The sequence below is a fragment of the Heptranchias perlo genome, chromosome 34 (genome assembly GCF_035084215.1).
Source record: "Heptranchias perlo isolate sHepPer1 chromosome 34, sHepPer1.hap1, whole genome shotgun sequence".
NCBI classification, from domain to species: Eukaryota; Metazoa; Chordata; class Chondrichthyes; order Hexanchiformes; family Hexanchidae; genus Heptranchias; species Heptranchias perlo.
Window position 1 is genome coordinate 18,752,622 of NC_090358.1, and position 22,300 is coordinate 18,774,921.

General features: G+C 42.3%; 1 protein-coding gene across 4 annotated transcripts in view; it reads right to left on the bottom strand.

The window, feature by feature from the left end:
• lysmd4 (LysM, putative peptidoglycan-binding, domain containing 4) overlaps positions 1-22,061 on the bottom strand; it is a 43,777-nt gene extending 21,716 nt beyond the window's left edge. For all 4 annotated transcript variants that reach the window (XR_010958365.1, XM_067971569.1, XM_067971568.1 and 1 more), the window contains exons 1-2: positions 21,720-22,061; positions 3,105-3,391 (exon numbers count right to left, since the gene is read on the bottom strand). Coding sequence is in view for 3 of the 4 variants with exons in the window: in XM_067971569.1 (XP_067827670.1) it covers positions 3,105-3,380 (276 nt within the window). In the remaining variant the exon portion in view is untranslated. The remainder of the gene's footprint in view (positions 1-3,104; positions 3,392-21,719) is intronic.
• Positions 22,062-22,300: the final 239 nt, after the last annotated feature.

Below are 22,300 nucleotides of genomic sequence, written 5' to 3' on the forward strand. Positions count from 1 at the left end.
CCACTCCAGAGATATCTCTGCCGAAACCTGAGCACTTACATAGCCCCCACCCCCCCAAAAAACAGCTTGCGCGAGTTTCCTGGATTTACGCGAATAATGGACTGGCGTGATCTACGCCCAAAAATTTAGGTGCTGCATGGCCCAAAGTCTCCTGATATTGGCGGAACTCTGGTGTGGTACTATAGGATTGCTGACTGCCATTAAATCCACACAGATATTGAATCTACTTATTTCTGTATTAACCGGAAACAGCTACATAATATTTTGCCACGTGGCTGACTGTAGCACTTCCCTTCTGCCATTGATTTACTCAAAGGACTGATTTCTCAAACAAATGCTATCAGTACATCAACCAAATCAATTCTAGTATTGATGCAGATAGAAATCTATCTTTTACTGTTTAAGGTTATAGACAAAGGAACTTAGAACACATTTATACTGCATGTCTTTGAAGGTGACAGGGCAAGTTGATCAGGCGGTTAAGAAAGCATATGGGATACTTGGCTTTGTAAATAGGGGCATTAAATAGAAAAACAAGGAAGTCATTCTAAACAAATCACTGGTTAGGCCTCAGCCAAAGTTTTGTATTCAATTCTAGGCACCACAATTTAGGAATGATGTCAAGGCTTTGGGAGAGGGTATAGAGGAGGTTTACCAGGATGAATCCAGGGGTGAGGGACTTCAGTTATGTGCAGAGATTGAAGCTGGGATTGTTCTCCTTAGAGCAGAGAAGGTTAAGGGGAGACCTAATAGAGGTATTCAAAATTATGGAGGGGTTTTGATAGAGCAAGTGGGGAGAAACTGTTTCCTCTGACAAGTGGGTCGATAACCAGAGGTCACAGACTTAAAATAATTGGCAGAAGAACCAGAAGGGAAATGAGGAGAATTGTTTTATCACACATGGTTAAGATCTGGTATTCACTAACTGAAAGAATGGTGCAGATTCCATAGGAACTTTCAAATGGTAATTGGACATGTACTTGAAGAGGACTAATTTGCAGGGTTATGGGGAAAAGGCTGGGGTGTAGGACTAAATTGGATAGCTCTTTCAAAGGCATGGCAGGTCGAATAGCCCCCTCCTGTGCTGTAAGATTCTATATGTGCAGATCACCGAAAAATATTAAAGCATCACTCTAAGGTGTTGCAGCAGTTTCCTCTTCATGTTTAAAAAAAAGCTTAACTGTGTTCAGTGTTTAGAGAGTGAAATCTTAAAAGAAAGATTTTCAGTATAAAAGTACTCCAGCAATTATAATACACGCACATGTGTATAGATGTAATAAGGCATTGAATAAATGTAATTATTCATTGTGGAGCCCTGCCATATCTGGTCTCATCTCATGCCTGGAGCCACTTCAATTATGTAAGTTTAACAAATGGCCCAAATGTATCTTAGGAGCATCTCCACTGATTTACCCAAAATTCAGTTCTTCAGGCTAGTCTGAATGCTGATCTTGAGACGCCTGATTTGAGAAGCTTATTACAAAAAACTATCCAGCTAGCACTTTTTATTTCAGATTTCCAGCATTATCAACAACCTATAGGATCTTTAATGTAGAAATACATCCCAAGGCACTTCACAGACAAAAATGGACGCTGAGCCGGGGAGGAGTTATCGGGAAGGGTGACCAAAGCTTCGTCAAAGAGGTCGGTTTTAAGGAGGTTCTAAAAAGGAGAGGTGGTGGAGAAACAGAGGGAATTCCACAGCATGGGGCATAGGCTGCTGGTACGGGATAGGATACAGTGCGCAGAGTTTTGGATGAGCTGGTTTATGGAGGGAGGGTGGCGGATGGGAGGCTGGCCAGGGAAGCATCAGAAAAGTCAAGTTTGGAGGTGACAAATGCACAGATGAGGGTTTCACCAAACATTTTGGTAGTCAAAAAAGAAGTTTGAAACTCCACCTATATTACCTACCAAAATGAGCCAAAACTAAATCTTTCAGCAGTCTCCGTGGTTGATAGCCAGAGATGAACCTATATGTTAACGATGGAGTCTTTACCAAAGGACTCCAATCTTGAAGTGTGTCAAGATCCTATCTGTAAACAAAATCCGCACCTGAGCTTAAAATTAAGAGCCTCAGGACCCAAGACTCATTTTGGCAGAATCTACCAAGACACAAAACACAATATCTAGGCTTTCATTAAAACACTACAGAGACACTATCATTTGAAAATCTCTGAGGTAAGACATTATTGCAGGATCTCAGACAGTTCCTCCAGAAGCCCATATTATACGTAAAAGCTGTGGCTTCACTCTTTTAGCTAATTGTAAGTCTAGAACAAAATAACATTTTCAGTAAACTACTACTTGAATCGCTGTAATTACCATCTCAACTATTATCAGTCTCCAGCCAGTCAACTAAGTGCAAAAGTCTGAAATATAGTATGCCACCTCCACAGGAGGGAAAAAACCTGACACGGTTTCTTTATTACTTCACAAGTACATTAGCACACCTCTTATGACATTAGCAGCAGAAGTGGTGAAGCTCACAGCAAAAACCCCCACCCTGGCCTTTACCACCTGAAGAGAGCCTGTATAGGTCAATCTGACTCTGTGAGGTTAGACGCTAAGTATTTTTACAGTATTAATGAAGTAAATTAACAATTACAGGGGAGACCTATTACAAAACATTCACGAGCTTAAACTGATAAGATTAATATAAAAGATCAAAACAAAACAGATACGTTGGGCTGGATTTTCCTCGAAGTCGCAAGCAGGACTTCCGCCTGCCCTGGAGAACCCCATGCATACTCATGCATTGTGGTCTCCTGGCAGATTCCTGTCGCCAAGAGGGAGCCTGCCAGTTACACTAAGGAAACTCCAGCAATACAATGAAGGGGGAATAAGGCCCTGAAGATGGCAGGAACTGCAACCTACACAGTTAAGTGCGTGAAAGCACGATTAGTGGGAGAAGAGACCTCTACCATGAAGGCAGCCCCGCCACTAAACCCGGGCCCGTCACCTTCCACCAGGCGGTCCTGGGGTTAGGTGGCAAAGGTCACTCGATCCAAGAGTGAAACACTTTCTTTGTGAATGTGACCAATCAAAAGGAGATTAACTTGGCTGCACGTAACCAGATTTAACAGTCTCAGCTGACTTACACTTACCGAACAGCCATACTGCAAAGCAAAAGTATTGAGGTTGTCACCATTGACAACCTCTCGAACAAGAAGCACAGTACTGTCAGACTTCTCTTCGGTAATTCTGGGCCACTGACTCTCTCGACCTCTGGGCCGCAGTTCAAGGCTATCCTGATCTTCGTCTGACGACTCATCGGATGATGCTGCATCACTTCCAAATAGATAAATTTGACCATCTTGTGAAGCGTGAACATCTACAGGTGCCTGGAAGGATCTTGTCTGCCCATCTCTCAGCCTCATCATACTATTGATACCTACAACAGAGAATAAAATCTTGGGTTTATTCAAGCAAGTAAAGTAAATCTTGTCATCTTGAGGTGCAAGATAATTTAGTTGTGTCTAATGAGGTGAATACACTCAATTACACTTTGACTACAGTGCTGTATACATAATAGTACTCAACAGAGGCAGAAACATTATTTTCTCTGGCTTTATCTTTTAATCTAGCGTAAACAGCAGGATCCAAGAGACAAGAGGTTATCAGCTGCTGGCAATGTTTTTTTCAAATTTAACTTATTGCATTGCAGGCAAAACAAAAGCGGACATCTGTGAATGTACAGTCACTCCGGGGATACTCAGTCACCTTTGCCCTTTTATAACCTTGTTATACTGAGTTGCATAATGCGAAGCCGCCAAATCTGATTCTGCTGTACCATCTTCACCAGGATGTAGGCAGGCTGGTGGTATCCTAGTGTGGTTGTTCTATATATTGTATATACATGTTTAGTATGAATCATTGTGCTACGCTAATTACAATGAAACCTGTACATTACAAAAGACCTTAATGACATGCATCAGCTGTCTTTTTTTTTGCAGGTGTCCTTCTTTTCAAAATGGTCATTTTCAGTAGAATGGGGAGTTCTTTACTCAGCATTCATAGTGACAGAGAAACTGCCCTATCTCTTGGAAAGAGCCGTGCAAGTATTCAGTCCCAGAGATAGAGTGGTTTCGCAGCCGCTCTGGATGCTGGGTAAAGAGCACCCCATTCCACAAAAGCTGTTTCTTCACAAAACCTGCTGCTGCCTCGTGCTGAGCTGTATGTCCCATGTTTTAAGTTGTAAAAGGGCTTGGTGCATTAAAGGCTGTCTGTAGTTCGTAATTTGCGAGTGTCCGTGGTTTCCGCGTGCCTCTTGCATATTTTACTATGCAAGTTATTTGGGTGTCTCAATAAGTATCTGTTTTTTTTTTAAAACAGGTATCCATTTTTTGGGAATATCCTTTTATACAGGTTTCACTGTTCAATTAAGTTTCTGTAGAAACTGAACTACATGGGAAAGGGTTAAAAGTCCATGCCAACTAAAACGTGTGTGCCTGCAAAAACGAGGATGTGGGTTGCGGTTGTTAAGACTAGAATGAGATTACAATAAGGATGTTGCTGATAGGAAAATGAATGTTTATGTTCTGACATGAAGATGTGTAAATGGGATGCATGGAAAAATCTGAGCTGATGATAACCGTTGAAGAATAATGAAGTACACTGGAGACAAGTGAAGAAGAATGCAGAAGAACGGACATCTGCACTTAGTGTGCAACTAACTCTTGAAAATAATGGCCTGCTCAAAAGTAATAAGCAAAAGAACCCTGAGGATGGCTAAAATAGGGAAGAAAACTGGCCGTAAACAAATGGGTTCTAAAAAGCTGAAGAGGATGGAAGAAACTGCTGCTATCAGACGAACTAAGCCAGTGACAAATCAGAAGCACCTTCGACCTGCAACGTTAACTGTTTCTTTCTCCACAGATGCTGCCTGACTTGCTGAGCTTTTCCAGCATTTTCTGTTTTTATTTTAGAGAGAAGAAATCTCAATATTTGGTAGACATTAGTACGAGTAAGCATGCCTGAATTCATAATGTCGTTGAACTATATATATCACGACAGACTAATAAGGAACTAATATCCAATAAATATTGAGAATTAATCAAACTAAGTGAATCTCCCTGTTCTTGGGTCCGAAGTGACTGAAATCTAAAGTATTTATCAGTGTGACGCTCTTCAATTGAGTAGTTGGACTACTCCGGATGTCTCACTGATGCAAAATGAGTTAGAGAAAGAATTTGTCGTGAGGTCTAAACCTAAATAGAGTTTATCAGTAGTGGAAATATAACAGAGTAATATCACATCACCATTTATTGTAAAGTGTTATTTGTAAAAACAATTTTTGTTTTTACAACAATGTAGATTGCACAAAAAACTGCAGTTTCCATGTCACAAAGTATAAAGGTACTGATTTTGACAGAAAATATATGTCATTAACACCACGATCCCTGTGCATGTACTAGAGCAGTTTCTCACATAGGCTCCAAATAACATCCCAGCTGACATGTACATTGTTATACATGTTCTAATGGACATCTTATATTCTTTAACCGTGGAACGATACTACCTGCAATAAATACCAAACTGTTCAGCAAGGTTACTATTTACTAATACTTTACTGGTTACTTTATGTCCCCCTCTTGTGTTCCACCTATAACCTGGCTCCTCCTACACATGGAGCAACATCATCTGCAAATATTTGCATCAATTGTGTGAGGCAAAGGAGGAGATTGCAGGGGCTCTGACACATATATTCAGAACCTCTCTGGCCACAGGGGATGTGCCAGAGGACTGGAGAACCGCTAATGTAATACCATTATTCAAGAAGGGGAGTAGGGAAAAACCGGGGAACTACAGGCCAGTGAGCCTAACATCAGTGGTAGGAAAATTATTGGAAAAAATTCTGAAGGACAAAATTAGTCTCCACTTGGAGAAGCAAGGATTAATCAGGGATAGTCAACATGGCTTTGTCAAGGGAAGATCATGTCTGACTAATTTGATTGAATTTTTTTGAGGGGGTGACTAGGCGTGTGGATGAGGGTAACGCAGTGGATGTGGTATACATGGATTTCAGTAAGGCCTTCGATAAAGTCCCCCACAGGAGACTGGTCAAGAAGGTACGAGCCCATGGAATCCAGGGTGCCTTGGCACTTTGGATACTAAACTGGCTTAGTGGCAGAAGGCAGAGGGTGATGGTCGAAGGTTGTTTTTGTGACTGGAAGCCTGTGGCCAGTGGGGTACCACAGGGATCGGTGCTGGGTCCCTTGCTGTTTGTGGTCTACATTAATGACTTGGATATGAATGTAAAAGGTATGATCAGTAAGTTTGCTGATGATACAAAAATTGGTAGGGTGGTAAATAGCGAGGAGGATAGCCTCAGTCTGCAGGACGATATAGATGGGTTGGTCAGATGGGCGGAACAGTGGCAAATGGAATTTAACCCGGAAAAGTGCGAGGTGATGCACTTTGGAGGGACTAACAAGGCAAGGGAATACACAATGAATGGGAGGACCCTAGGCAAGACAGAGGGTCAGAGGGATCTTGGTGTGCAAGTTCACAGATCCCTGAAGGCGGCGGAACAGGTAGATAAGGTGGTAAAGAAGGCATATGGGATACTTGCCTTTATTAGCCAAGGCATAGAATATAAGAGCAAGGAGGTTATGATGGAGCTGTATAAAACACTGGTTAGGCCACAGCTGGAGTACTGTGTGCAGTTCTGGTCGCCACACTACAGGAAGGATGTGATCGCTTTGGAGAGGGTGCAGAGGAGATTCACCAGGATGTTACCAGGGCTGGAGCGCTTCAGCTATGAAGAGAGACTGGGAAGATTGGGTTTGTTTTCCTTGGAGCAGAGGAGGCTGAGGGGGGACATGATTGAGGTGTACAAAATTATGAGGGGCACAGATAGGATGGATACTAAGGAGCTTTTTCCCTTCGTTGAGGGTTCTATAACAAGGGGACATAGATTCAAGGTAAAAGGCGGGAGGTTTAGAGGGGATTTGAGAAAGAACTTTTTCACCCAGAGGGTGGTTGGAGTCTGGAACTCACTGCCTGAAAGGGTTGTGGAGGCAGGAACCCTCACAACATTCAAGAAGCATTTGGATGAGCACTTGAAATGCCATAGCATACAAGGCTACGGACCAAATGCTGGAATATGGGATTAGACAGGGCTGATGGCCGGCGCGGACACGATGGGCCGAAGGGCCTCTATCCGTGCTGTATAACTCTATGACTCTAATTTAATAGCAGTTGGAAGCTGCTACAATAAATAACTGGGGGATCAGATTCAAAAATTGTTAAGACTTTATTTTGTGCAAAGATAATTAGGATAAAAGATACAACACTATCATCTCTCAGAAATATTTTATGCACTGTGAGTTATTTTGAAGTGCAGTGAGCATAGTTATGTAAACAAATGTGGCAACAATTTTGCACAGAGGAAGATCCTGCAAACAACAATGAGGTGAATGACCAATCTGTTTTTGATAGTATTTCTTGAGGGAGGAACATTGGCACTTTTTTTTGAATAGTGCAATGGGATCTTTAACATCCATCTGAACCACAGGATCAGATTCTCTCAGTTTAATGCCTTATCCAAAGGGTGAGATAAACACTGAATGGGATACAGCAATCTACGCAGCCCCATTAGAAAACCCTGGTTATCAAATTATGTGCAGGTTTTCTTTTGTTCTCACATCTCCAGCGAGTCTTCAAATGAAGTTATTGTCTATTCATAGATTCTAAATGTTTATTTTCACAACAGAACATTGTGCATACTGTAGGGCGGGCAGTACACTGCACAGGGAAAAGTAAAGCTGTATTCAGGATTTGACAAATATATATGTTCTATATAGCATTAACTAATATTGCTGCTTGTGGGATAAAGGTTTTAATCTGCTTATATAATTTATTAGGGAAAGGACTACTTTCTTATAGAAGAGCTTACCAGACTTCACAATGTCTAGTCACAGGGATAGATTAAATGACTAACTGACTCGTTCAGACTGTAACAATTTGCATTTATATAGCAACTTTAACATAGACCTTTCCGAGGCATGGGGAAAAAAAAGCACCGAGCCAAAGGCAGAGAGATTAAGAGGCGTGACCAACAGCTTAATCTAAGAGGTGGGTTTTAAGGAGAGTCTTAAAAGGAGGAAAGGGAGGTGGAAAGTGGTAGGCACCTCCACTAATGGTAGGGCAATGTAAGGCTATATAAGTTAGTGGAACAGAGAGATCTTGGCCTGGGGTGGGGGGGGGGCAGTGCGGGGAGTCTAGAGATGGAGGAAGTTACAGCGATAGGGAGGAGGAGTGAGGCCATAGATGAATGTAAACACAAGGATAAGAATTTTAAATCTGAGGCACTAGGAGAGGAGTAGCCAATGTAGATCAGTGAAGACAGCAATGATAGATGGGTGGAACTTGGTGTGGAATAGGATATACAGGATGACACTGTCCCAAACAGGTCAGACTGTCTTTCTCTCTAGGCATCAGAGCATGACACCAGGATCTATTTTGCCCTCAGGGATTTGAAATCAGATTCTAAATTAAGAAAATTTTGTAATGTGTGAACACGTCAACATCACAGAAGTTATGGACAGATCCCTCAACGGTGCCTCATTCAGCATGTTGGAGAAATCTGGTGATTGTTATTGGCGGTTAGTGAGAAACTTGGGATGTTAATTGGAGGGTTAAAATGCATTTTAAGTCCTGGAACTAGAAACTAAAAAGAATTTGGTGCAAACTATTAAATTGTTGTACTTTGTGGGCTGAGGCCAAACTTTTTTGCCACCAATTTTTAATTCCAATTGTTATTTAGGGAATATTGCAGCACCCTTGGTTCGAAAAAGCTGATCCCACCACTACAGCAGCTCCACTGACTTGAATGGGAGTCGTCGCTTTCAATTGGCTTGGGGGTGGTCCGATCCTGGGGGGCGGGGGGGGGGGGGGGGGGGGGGGAGAAGAAAATCTCTACTATTAAAATTCAAAGTTGGCTCGCATTAAAATCAACTGGTTTGCTTCAGGGCCATCAATAAACTATGACCAAAATTATTTAGTGAAAGGTATTATATATAGAGTTGTATGTGTTTCTTGAGCTGGGGGAAAGAGGGTATGCTTTTAACAGAAAAATTCTTTAAAATCTTGTGCTCATTCCCCATTCCTGGCCCCCTGCCAAATGCTGGTTGGCACAAACATCTCCACCTACATAAATTACACAACAGACTCCTGGAATAAGCTCCACCACACCCAGCTAGGTAATTGTTAAATCTCCGTTAGCATAGCCAAAATCAGCCAGGCACTGACACAGCAGATAAGCAGTCATACATCACTTGCACTCTATCAATCAATCTTTAGGGCTTCCCAGAACAGTAAAGCTTACGTGTCACATTGGTAGCACTCTCATCTGAGTTTGAGGTTATGAGTTCAATCCCCACTCATGATTTGAGTACACAATCTTGGCTGACATTCCCATGCAGTATTGAAGCAATTGTTGAGGCCCCATATGTATGTTTCGATGGTTCAAGTTGGGTGGTACATTTCAGAGAAGTGCAGGAAGATCTCCCAGTATCTTGGCCAACATTCCTCCCTCAACCATCACCACCAAAAATAGATAAATAGGTCATTTGTCTCATTTCTGTTTGTGCGAGACTCCATGGAAGGGGCAGTTTCACACCAACAGAAAATGCCCAAATATAGAGCAGGTCAGTCAGCATCGGTGGAGAAAACCGACAAATTGGTGTTTTTGATGCTGACTCGTCTCTCCACTTATGCTGACTGATCTGCTGTGCATTTCCACTGTTTTCTATTTTTGTTTCAGATTTCCAGCATCTGCGGTATTTTGCTTTTTACTTGTAATTTCACACCACTTGGGTCTGATACTGCAAGGAATGCCTTTCCAGTAAAATGACAAATCAGTTACAAAATGTGGTGGGATGGGTGGGGTCTCCTGAACATTTTTTAAACCCCTCTGCAATTAATTGCAATATTTAGAGAATGCAGATGAGCCGGTCTTATTCTAGGTTGGACTGTTGAGACAGGAGCACTGCATCCATGCACATAGCTCTCACCTGGGCAACAGAATTGAGGTTCCACGCACACTGTGCACAATCTTGGCTGGGTCAGGTTAAAACAGGTAAAAGAGATCAAAAATTGATTGGACAAGTCAGGACAATATAGTGTGCGTTTCAGTAGCTGGCATCATTTGTTTGTGCTCTATTCCACTGTGCCAGGAGTGTAAGGATGCAGATTTTATCCATAATTCAACAACAACAACTTGCATTTATACCGCACCTTTAACGTAGTAAAATGTCCCAAGGCACTTCACAGGAGCATTATCAAACAGAATTTGACACCGAGCCACATAAGGAGATATTAAGACAGGTGATCAAAAGCTTAGTCAAAGAGGTAGGTTTTAAGGAGCATCTTAAAGTTTGAGTGTCCAGCCAAGCGCTGTAAAGAGGGGATGGAAAATCAGATTTTCAGTACAGGAAATCGTAGTTCTATAGTACTGTTGATTAGAAACTCATTTGATATGTGGTTTCTAGTGGTGGACCTCTAAAACCACAACATTTGCAAATTAGGAAAGTGCTTTACTCTTGGTGCTGTAGCCCTGGTTATAAATAGCTTTCATAATTTATCTCCAGTATTGTACGTTGAGAACACCAACCAAAACTCCAGGGATCCTGCTGATGTTGTTAGCTCTTTTGCCTCTGGGATCAATCCTGCCCAGAAAGACTGGATGAAAAATCTCTTCCTGCTCTGTGAAATTAATTTAGAATTTCAGTTGAGACTATCCAATGAGAAAAAATCCACACCGAAACACTGTCAACTACTCAAATATTAAATAAGTGCTCATATTCAGAAGGGGAAGGATAGATGGTATAAGAAATGGAGAAAAAAAACATGCCAGTGTAGTTGGGAGCTCTTCTTGGGCAATTTTACACTACAGGAGTGCAGCGAACTAAGGCATCCAGTCGCCTTCCAGCAGCTGAACTCCAAACCATAGCGTAAATAAAGAAGGTAGTTCAGGAAGCAATGGCGTCGTAGGCCTACTAAAATGTGGGTGTATGATTCAGCTGTTAGGTTGAGGGAACCAGTTTTAGTAATGTAAATGTGGGGCTTCATATAAACGCAGAGCTGAGTACGCCTAGGGAGATGTAAAAGTGGGAGAGCGCGGCATGGCTGTCACTCTTCCAACACTGGAGGAAGTGCTGCATATAGCATAAAGTATAAAAGCTGCTAAAGTCAAGGCTTGCAATCTATCTGGCCTGGGATTGCTTAATGCCAAAAATGAATGCGTATATGTGGATGTAGGATGTAACAGAATCAGGCTCAGTTCTAATGACACCATGTTATATAGACATAGAAGGAGGAAAAATTAGTCAGAGTAGAACATGTACTTTGGGGGAAGTCAAGTACTTTATTGATAGCCTCAGATGGAAGTTGTAAACACCATCTCAAACCATTAAACAGCATATTTGCAATGGGTGATAGGAGGGTGTAAATCTTCTTACCCATTTAGGTCTTTAAGACTGGATCTATTCTACGGTTGTCCTAAATCTACACAAATAATCTTGCTGGCTGAACATCTTTCCAAAACCCTAAAATCACAAAGGCCTAGAGTTCTGCATGAAATAGGCAGCTAGCTTTTACTGTAAAATTCTTACATTCTTATTGATAAATTGTTCAGTCTCAGGAGTAAATTACTGGGAAGTTAACTCGATGAAATAGCTTGACCCATACTTCAGGCCACATTAGCATGTAAACAACTAATGGAAGCAACTCAGGTGCCACCGAGATAAAGAACTAAGGTTACACAAGTACAAAATCACCAAGATGATGCAATTTATATCAAAATACACCTGCGTTCATTTACATACAGTAAATAGGGGACAATTCATCCTGTCCTTGTTGTGATACTTATGCAAACACTCACTGATTTACCAAAATCAGTTTACTTCCGAGCTATAGTGAAACAGTTGCTGCAATGTATATCATTGTGTTAGCATCTCTGTACTTCAGATAAGGGTATCACTGATATGAAGTTAAGGCAGGTAAATAGATTTGAGGTACAGATCAGCCATGATCTAGCTGAATGGTGGAACTGGCTCAAGGAGCTGATTGGCCTACACATTCCTAGAATGTTCCTAGACACATACGCTTTGCAACAGTTTGAACATCCTGTATCAGTAATCAGACCCCCTAATGACATTTTGAACTGCTACACTTTACTCTTGCCTGGATGAGTGCAGCTCCAACAACACTCAAGAAGCTCGACACCATCCAGGACAAAGCAGCCCGCTTGATTGGCACCCCATCCACCACCCTAAAACATTTATTCCCATCACCACCGGCGCACTGTGTACCATCCACAGGATGCACTGCAGCAACTCACCAAGGCTTCTTTGACAGCACCTCCCAAACTCGCAACCTCTACCACCTAGAAGGACAGGGCAGCAGGCACATGGGAACAACAGAACCTGCACGTTGCCCTCCAAGTCACACACCATCCCGACTTGGAAATGTATCGCCGTTCCTTCATCGTCGCTGGGTCAAAATCCTGGAACTCCCTTCTTAACAGCACTGTGGGAGAACCTTCACCACATGGACTGCAGCGGTTCACCACCACCTTCTCAAGGGCAATTAGGGATGGGCAATAAATGCTGGCCTTGCCAGCGACACCCACATCCCATGAACAAATAAAAAAAAATTCAGTCACTCTTTACGTTGAAAAAATGGGAATTATCCAATAATTCGAATTAAGCAATGTTTATAGCACAACATAGTGGGAATTTAGTGCTCACAAAATTGAATTATCAAACAATTTGAAATAAGCAACTTTGATTAAGAGCAGACTTTTGATGTAGTTTTACTGTGCATCACCTGAATGGTTGACTTTTCAGCCTGCAGACTGAGGACACTATCATGCTAACTTGTTGGCATCATTAATCTGTTGCTCCTGGCAAGCAGTCTCACCCAATGGGACTGCATACCGGAAAATTTGGGGAGTGATTAAAATTGCTTCACGTGATTTCCCAATATGCTCTCCTGGCAAGTGAAGAGTCAGAAAATAAGCACTCAAATGTTTGTGGGGAAGCTATTTTTGTTTTGTGATACAAAATGGTTGAAAATACCAAGATTCTGGTATGGCATTACACTCATTTCAGATCAGAACATTTTACATAAACATTATTGCATGACTGATAGTTATACAACAGTGTATCATAGAATAAAGGCAACTTTTGCATCAATTACCTAGTTATTGAACAACCATTACCTTTCTTAAATGAACGTTAGCAAAAACAAACAGGTCTGATTGAGTACTGAAAATGATATGTCTGATTTCTGATTGCAATTAGTTCTACAGCTCAAACATTTACATCACTGGTTCTTCTCTACTTGGTTGTAAACTGGAATGTTGGTACAGTTAAAACTCAAAGTACTTGTGTTTTTGACACACTGCGCAGTCTTTTGAATATATTGCTAATGATGAGATGAACAGTTGTATGCCTGTCGGTCTTCACTCAGTAATAAAATAGTATTTCCAGGTAAAGTGCTAGTATAACAAATCTTACTTGTGCTTTATCCCAAAGCAAACAATAAAATTGTTTTAAAAATTACTGATAAGACTGAATGGTTCCCAAGTTAGCAGTTTTTCCATTTTTAGTTTACTTTAACAGGTGCATGCACAACTGTAACAGTGAACTTTATCCAAAGCCACTGGGAAGAAAAGGTTATCCAATTCAATTTAACAATTTTAATAAAAGAGGCCCATGGCAGGCGGGTTTGGGTTGGATGCCTGATTGACACTCCATTGACCTGTCTTAAAACCCACCTCTTTGACCAAGCTTTTGGTCACCCCTCCTAATATCTCTTTGGTTTAGTGTTCTCCTTTATTTGTTACACTTCTGAAGCACCCTTAGGATGTTTCTTTCCCCACTTTAAAAAGGTACTATATAAATGCAAGTTGTTCTTGTTGTTCTATATACACCCCCAGAAGAGCATCTCCTAAGACACCTCCTTTCAAGAATGGAAAGCCCTAGTTTCTCCAGTCTTTCCTCATCGCTCAGATCTCTAACATTAGATATTAGCCTCAGTGCTCCTCTCTGCACTACCTCCAGTGCTTGACCAGAACTGGGCACAGTATTGAAGGGTTGGTCTGACCAGAACACCACACGTTAGTAGAAACTAGTGGGGCAGTATAGAAACACTAAATCTGTAAAATTATTGTAAATTAAATCAGTTTCATCACTAGTCATGTAATTGGGTCTCTCTCTCTTTATATATATATATTAATGTTATTAATAATCTTGCACATTGCACTTCCTGTTGTCACACTTTTTTGCCACATTTTTAGGGAAGTGGTGCTGAAAATCCTTGGATCTGCTCCACAGTCTATCATATGTGCAACAGAGCAGGAATCCTGCTGTGCCACTAAACTCCACTCTTGAACCCACCAGACTGTCTGGGATCAGCTAATTAAAATAATCCCCGCAGATGCCTGCGCCAGTATGGGTGCATCTTGGGCGCCTGTTAGAGGGAGGTAGAGGACGATGCAGTGTTGCAAGTGCACTTGGGGATTCCACTAGTGGGCCCCAACCATAAATTATTGCAATGTTTGTAATTGGCCTCCACTCTAAGAGGGCTGATGTCAAAAGTTTATCAAGCGCAATTCTGGGGTCTTCCAGGCCATGACTCGGATTTGGAGACCCCACTTCCATCCCTACCAGGATTTGGATGCTGGTTTCTTTCTTGCTGCGAGATCAGTGAGTGCAAATAAAGTAGGAGCACTTGGAATTCCGGAGTGGGAAGCCATCCTCCTTGTGGTCTTTTGGGCCTTGTATGGAGCGGATGGAAGTTCCACCCACCCAGGGCACCAGTTGAAATTGGTGTTGGCTCATCTTCTGTGCAAAACCCAGAGTTTCCGATACTCACCCAACCGTCTGCCTTGCCATATCTCTTGCACCCATTTTACTTTCCCATTGCATCCCAACCAGCGAGGAAATTCAGGGCCAAGATATCTTCCCTGAATGTTATCAATATAAGATGGCTCCACCAAATCCAGCCACGTACATCTAAATGCTAAATCTCGATCTCATCATGAACATTGTAAAGTGACTTAGTGCTCTGAATGTAGGTACCCAACACTACTACTTACAGCAAAAACAATGGGAAATCAGTACTCAGGTTCTAATTATAAAAGAGAGTGTTATTCCACTTAACATGATAAGTAAACTGCATCAATGTTTTCACCATCACCACCACACCATATTTAAGTTAATTCAACAGTGGTCCTGGAAGACACCAACCTGTATGGTAAAACGCATGTACAGGGAAACACAATTAAATGTCTAGAAAAATTATAATGGCAAACATAATAAGTAGGTTTTAATTCTATAAACAAATAGAACTTTGTTTTCAAGGCTTATGACTTCATCAGAACCCGCAGGATCTGTTAGAATAACTAATCTGATATTTTGTGTTTAGTTATTTTTTCAAATTATAGTACAACAATATAACAAAGAACAAGGCCAGCATGTTATCAGGAAATAGTACATTGTTTAAGTTAACTAGCCTCAGCAACTGAATTTACTGGGGAGCTTTTCATCTGAGCTGCTCTAATTATGCTGCTGGACAGCTCCACAAACTACAAACCTGCACATTCCCCTGTTTCTCCCACTCTGCTCCTTTTTGGTTCCCGTTCCCAACTATCAATTTTTTCTTCATCTAACATCATTTTCCTGAATTGTACTAACCTACAAAAATCAAACATTCTTTTAAAAATTGTGTACAAAGATTTTGTTTCTTTTACAAATTCAATTTTAGCTAACAGGTGATGTCAGTAAGCAAGTGAGAGAGCTGGGGATTCAGAAGTGATGTCTAGCTGCCGAGGTGGATCTCATGCTGATTGAGAAGTACAGAATTTACTTAGCTAAAAATCTTACCTACTCTTACTTACGCTGCGATTAGCAGGATGAATGCAGATTATGAACACTCAACGAAACAATTTCCTGTTGAAGTCTCTACATTCTAAACACGCTGGTTTTACCAAGAAGAAAGAAAATGGCCACCAGCCAACTCGCCTTCTATGTACGCAGTTTTACATGGAGTGGGCAAGAAGGTGGCAGATGGAGTATAATGTGGGGAAATGTGAGGTTATTCACTTTGGTAGGAAGAATAGAAAAACAGAATATTTTTTAAAATGGTGAGAAACTATTAAATGTTGGTGTTGAGAGATTTGGGTGTCCTTGTACAAGCAACACAGAAAGTTAGCACAGAAAGTTTTGGTCTCCTTTAATAAGGAAGGATATACTTGCCTTAGAGGCGGTGCAATGAAGGTTCACTAGATTGATTCCTGGGATGACAGGGTTGTCCTACGATGAGAGATTAAGTAGAATGGGCCTATATTCTCTGGAGTTTAGAAGAATAAGAGGCGATCTCATTGAAACATAAGATTCTGAGGGAGCTTGACAAGATAGATACTAAGAGGTTGTTTCCCCTGGCTGTAAAGTCTAGAACTAGGGGGCATAGTCTCAGCATAAGGGGTTGGCTATTTAAGACTGAGATCAGGAGGAATTTCTTCACTCAGAAGGTTGTGAATCTTTGGAATTCTCTACCTAGAGGGCTGTGGATGCTGAGTCATTGAGTACATTCAAGGCTAAGATAGATGGATTTTTGGACTCTAGAGGAATCAAGGGATCGGGCAGGAAAGTGGACTTCAGGTCAAAGATCAGCCATGATTTTACTGAACGACAGAGCAGGCTCGAGGGGCGTATAGCCTACTCCTGCTCATTTTTCTTATATTCTAATGTATTAGAATCTCATCCTACTAAAGGAAACTGGAGCAGAACTCATTCAATCGACCAGAAATTCTTGCACTGATAAATTAATAAAGTTTAAACATTTAATAAAGTATCTTTTTCCTAAATTATTTTACAGGCTTGAGGGGCTTCGATAAACTCGGAATTGTGTCATGCTGAAGCTTGTGAGAAAACTGTTCTATTGTACCTTCAATGTTACTACTCTTATCGTAATAGAGCTGAAAATTGGGTTTCTTTTATTTAAACTGTGCATGTGTTGGCACTCAGTGTGTATACTCTAATTGTTGCCATTGTGACTGACATTCTGTGCATTTCTCCATTATATTTCAAGAGAAGGATTTTACCTAAAATACTCGGCTTTACCAGTGAACAAGACACATGTGCACACATTACAATTAATTCATTGTATTAAGAGGTTGTAAAGTTATCAATTACTTATACTTGGATTATTTGACACTATTTGGAACAGGGTTGGAAAATGTCCAATTACTGTAATAATGTAAAAATGGTTAATTTATCTATTTTCACATTTGTACAAATGGATGTTTATATTTGAATGTTTCCTTCTCCCAAATTCGCACTAGAGATTTCATCTTACAAAACCCAAAACAAAATCGATTTCTTTCACTTTTTTTTTTAAAAAGTGCTGCACATTTAAGCTTTCCATTCTTTTTAAAATATATTTTTTTGTAAATAAAAATGTTTCTAAATGTTTGTGCAAAGCTTTCTTAATTTACAACTTAATAATCAGATACAGGCTACTACTTGTATACATTTAAAAATCTCTTATGAAGGCAAACACATTAAAATGATGCCAGTGGACAGAGCATGGTAGGTCATGAAGGAGTTGTCCTGGATTCCTCCTCCTACCACAAACTTGTGTAGAGATCTCTGCTGTTTTCCGTTCACAGTGAAATTGTGGAGGTGTTCTTCATGCGTGTTTTCACTATTAACAGAAAACAGTAGAAATCTTTACCCATAAACTTTTAAGAGGTTTGCAGGCTATAGTGAAACCATGCAAGTGAGCAGATTATGTTGTAGCATCAAATATTTCATTTCATATCCATTTCCTGATTTTACCAACTTTAAATTCTATGGATGTGGTTTACTTTATTATAGAATCTAACAACTAAGCCATTACAAGTCTGTTCAAAATAATGAAGCAGTCCGAGCCCGCATGCAGCAAGACCTGGACAACATCCAGGCTTGGGCTCATAAGTGGCAAGTAACATTCACGCCAGATAAGTGCCAGGCAATGACCATCTGCAACAAGAGCGATTCTAACCACCTCCCCTTGACATTCAACGGCATTACCATCGCCGAATCCCCCACCATCAACATCCTGCGGGTCACCATTGACCAGAAACTTAACTGGACCAGCCGCATAAATACTGTGGCTACGAAAGCAGGTCAGAGGCTGGGTATTCTGCGGCGAGTGACTCACCTCCTGACTCCCCAAAGCCTTTCCACCATCTACAAGGCACAAGTCAGGAATGTGATGGAATATTCTCCACTTGCTTGGATGAGTGCAGCTCCAACAACACTCAAGAAGCTCGACATCATCCAAGATAAAGCAGCCCGCTTGATTGGCACCCCATCCACCATCCTAAACATTCACTCCCTTCACCACCGGCGCACAGTGGCTGCAGTGTGTACCATCCACAGGATGCACTGCAGCAACTCGCCAAGGCTTCTTCGACAGCACCTCCCAAACCCACGACCTCTACCACCTAGAAGGACAAGAGCAGCAGGCACATGGGAACAACACCACCTGCACGTTCCCCTCCAAGTCACACACCATCCCGACTTGGAAATATATCTCCGTTCCTTCATCGTCGCTGGGTCAAAATCCTGGAACTCCCTTCCTAACAGCACTGTGGGAGAACAGTCACCAGACAGACTGCAGCGGTTCAAGAAGGCGACTCACCACCACCTTCTTAAGGGCAATTAGGGTTGGGCAATAAATGCTGGCCTTGCCTGCGATGCCCACATCCCATGAACGAATAAAAGAGAGAAAATCCCTATTATATGAAAAGGAATCACAACTACGAAGAAACTACCGTATGACAGGGCCAGGTGTGAAAACTTTTGAGAGTACCCCATCACTAAACAATGTAACACTTCTCTTTTTATTAAATCTAGCACCTTAAATTATACCAAAAACGGTTGCATTATGAAACAAATGGCATGTGACTAATATTGCTCAATTTACTGGGGGGACAATGTGGTGCCACAGCCATACTAAACTTTATGGAAGTAACCCAGTTGTGCACAGTAATACATTACTTTTATTCTTTTTTCGCCCAACTTTCTTCCCATCTCTCTTGCAGATGTGTCATTTTGGGTGCAAGCAGCCCTGATACCTCACCCAAGTGTCAGCTGAGCTGGTGAGCGTCAATGGGCTATTTAACTCGACGCAGGACATCACAGTTCTCACCTGCCATCCATACATGCACACTCTTCTGCCAGGGATGCTAAACAGAAAATCAGGAGCAGTAAATCTGGCTGATTTGTCCGTTAGCTCAGGGGCACTGGGTGCGACTGAACAATCCAACTTCTGCCTCAGCTGAGATCACCTAACTAAGCACACACGAGGCATTGAACCAGTGTTACACAATGTGATGTACTTACACACAGGGGAAATCTCAACAAGCTAATTGATACATTTATATCGTGCCTTTTACGACCGTAGGATGTCCCAAAGTGCTTTACAGCCAATTAAGTACTTTAAAAAAAAAAGTTACTGTTGTAATGTAGGAAACGCAGCAGCCAATTTGCACTCAGCAAGGTCCCACAAACAAAAATGTGATAGTGACTGGATAATTAGTTTTTAGCGATGTTGGTTGAGGGCCATAAATATTGGCCAGGACACCAGGGGAAAACTCCCCTGCTCTTCTTCGAATAGTGCCATGGGATCTTTTATGTCCATCCGAGAGGGCAGAAGTAGTCTCTGTTTAAGTCTCATCCGAAAGACGGCACCTCTGACAGTGCGGCACTCCCTCAGTACAGGTGTCAGCCTGTATTTTGTGCTCGGTGTCTGGAGTGGGACTTGAACCCACAACCTTCTGACTCAGAGGCAAGAGTTCTGTTAACTAAGCCATGGCTGACACTGTGAAAGTTTTCCTATTTCATTAGGGAGGCTGAAAAACTGAACTGATGCATGGTGTCTTGTATTTCACCAGAGTGATCCCATTATCAAGCACAATCCACTCACTAATAGCACCAAATTTGGTAAAAATACACTAATTTTTCTGAGTTATCCAGTGGGCAAACAAAATCAAGCTAGCACTTGAAATAAATTGTGCTGTATCAGATATTTGTACATGTATGAGATTAAAAAATTACATGGTTGATTTCTTAGACAACTTAATGAAAGCTGACAAATTTTGCCCCTTAGGGAAGCTTAAGCTCAGTGGTACTTTTATTCCAACAGCAGCAATGGATGCCTTAGATGCACAACTTTAGGTTTCAGCCTTAGCTCAGTGGTAGCACTCTCATCTGAGTCAGAAAGTCATGGGTTCAAGCCCTTCTCTAGAGATTTGAGCACACAGTGTTGGCCGACAGTTCAGTGCAGTACTGAGGGAATGCTGCATTGTCAGAGGTGCAGTCTTTTTGATTAGACATTAAGCAGAGGCCATCTCAGGTGAACGTAAAAGATCCCCATGGCACTTTTCAAAGAAGAGCAAGGGAGTTCTCCCGGTGTCCTGGCCAACATTCATTCTTCAATTAACACCACCACAAACAGATTATCTGGTAATTTAGCTTGTTGCTTTTGAACTTTTGCCAAGTGCAAATTGGCTGCCACATTTCCCTATAATACAACAGTGGCTACACTTCAAGAGTGCTTCATTAGCTGTGAATCACTTTGGGACGTCCTGAGGTTGTGAAAGGTGCTACATATGGATGGTAAAAACAAACAAGACCCCGAGAGTATTTAAACAGGTCCACAGACTAAAAGTATATCTTTTAATCACACAAACAAGTTTACTAGAAACTTTGACAAAGGACGCACATTCAAATCATTAATTTCTCTATCCTCTCCACAGATGGTGCCTGACCAGCTCAGTGTTTTCACCAGTTTCTGTCTGTTACCATGTTGGTTACATGTCTCAGGTGCCACTGTAGGAACCATTTAAAACTTTACCTTTAATTTGACAGTCCTAGCCTCAGTATCTCTCTGTCTTATATACACACACACACACTTTCCCCAACCCAGTCCTTCTCCGTTTTGTTAGTCTTATTCCTCCAGCTGAGGGGGCAGAAAGGCAAGTAATCTGCTACCAGTCTCTGGCAGTAGGAGGGACCTAGAGAGACTCATCTTGAGATTGTGTTTTAGTGGTAAACAACAACTTGCATTTATATAGCACCTTTGACACAGTAAAACATCCCAGGAGTGTAATCAGACACAAGCTGACACCAAGCCAAAGAGGCATATGGGCAGGTGACCAAAAGCTTGGTCAAAGAGGTAGGTTTTAAGAAGGGTCTTAAAAGGAGGAGGTGGAGAGGGTTAGGGAGACAATTTCTGAGCTTAGACCTAGATGGCTGAAAGCACAGCCGCCAATGGTGGGCTGAAGGAAGTGGGGGATAAAGTCAGTAGCCTTATTCCAGAAATTTCCCTTTAAATTACATGATTTAGGTTAGGAACTTGTATGGAAACAATAATGCTGGGATACCACTGGTCCTCCAACACAATCAGGTTCTGAAGAAAGGTTCATGAACCCTGCCTTCCTCTCTACACAGATGCGGAGTGTTGCATTATCCAGTTTATATTTTGTGATGCTTGACGCCCAGGAAGCCCCAGATGCTGTGGTTAATTAACTCTGGAGATAACCTCACCAAACGACTTAAAAACCAGAAGTACAGGAACGAATTGGCAGCTGAGCTGACCGTCCACACAACACACGACCCGACCCGACTCCACTGACTAAAGAGAGCAGCAAAAATACTCACCACAGTCAAACCCTCCATCCAAGCGCAAAGCACGGTGCCCAGGCAGGCGACAGATGGTGGTGGCGACTGGTCAATCCGAGGGTCCAGGGCGCTGCACCTCAGCCCGGCCTCTTACTGCTTAGCAACCGTTCTCATGGGGGAGTGAGGGGGGGGGGCCTTCGAGTTCAGGCTGTTGGGCCCATGCACCTCTGGGGGGCCTTTTCCCTCTCTCTCTCACACACCTTCTCTCCCTCTACCGACCGCTCACTTACAGAGACCGTCCCCCCCCAGCTCCCTGCCCGCGGCCGCAGTACATTGTGTTGACCGGTAACTTCCCCCCCCCCCCCTTGAACGCACTCACCCTACCCTGCTGATTGACAGCCGGCGCCGGCCAATCGTCGGCGCCCGGGACGGCGCGAAGCGACCAATGGCGGGCGGCGGTGGGCGGGACGATCGCGTCAAGCCCGGGGCCGGAGGCGCGCGCAGCGTTCCCGAGCGCTGTCCACGTGTCAGCGCCGCGGCCGCAGCCTGTGCTCTCCCCCCTCACCCTCACCCCGGGGTGGGGGCTCTGCTACTGTGCATGGCCCGGCCCGGCCCGGGAC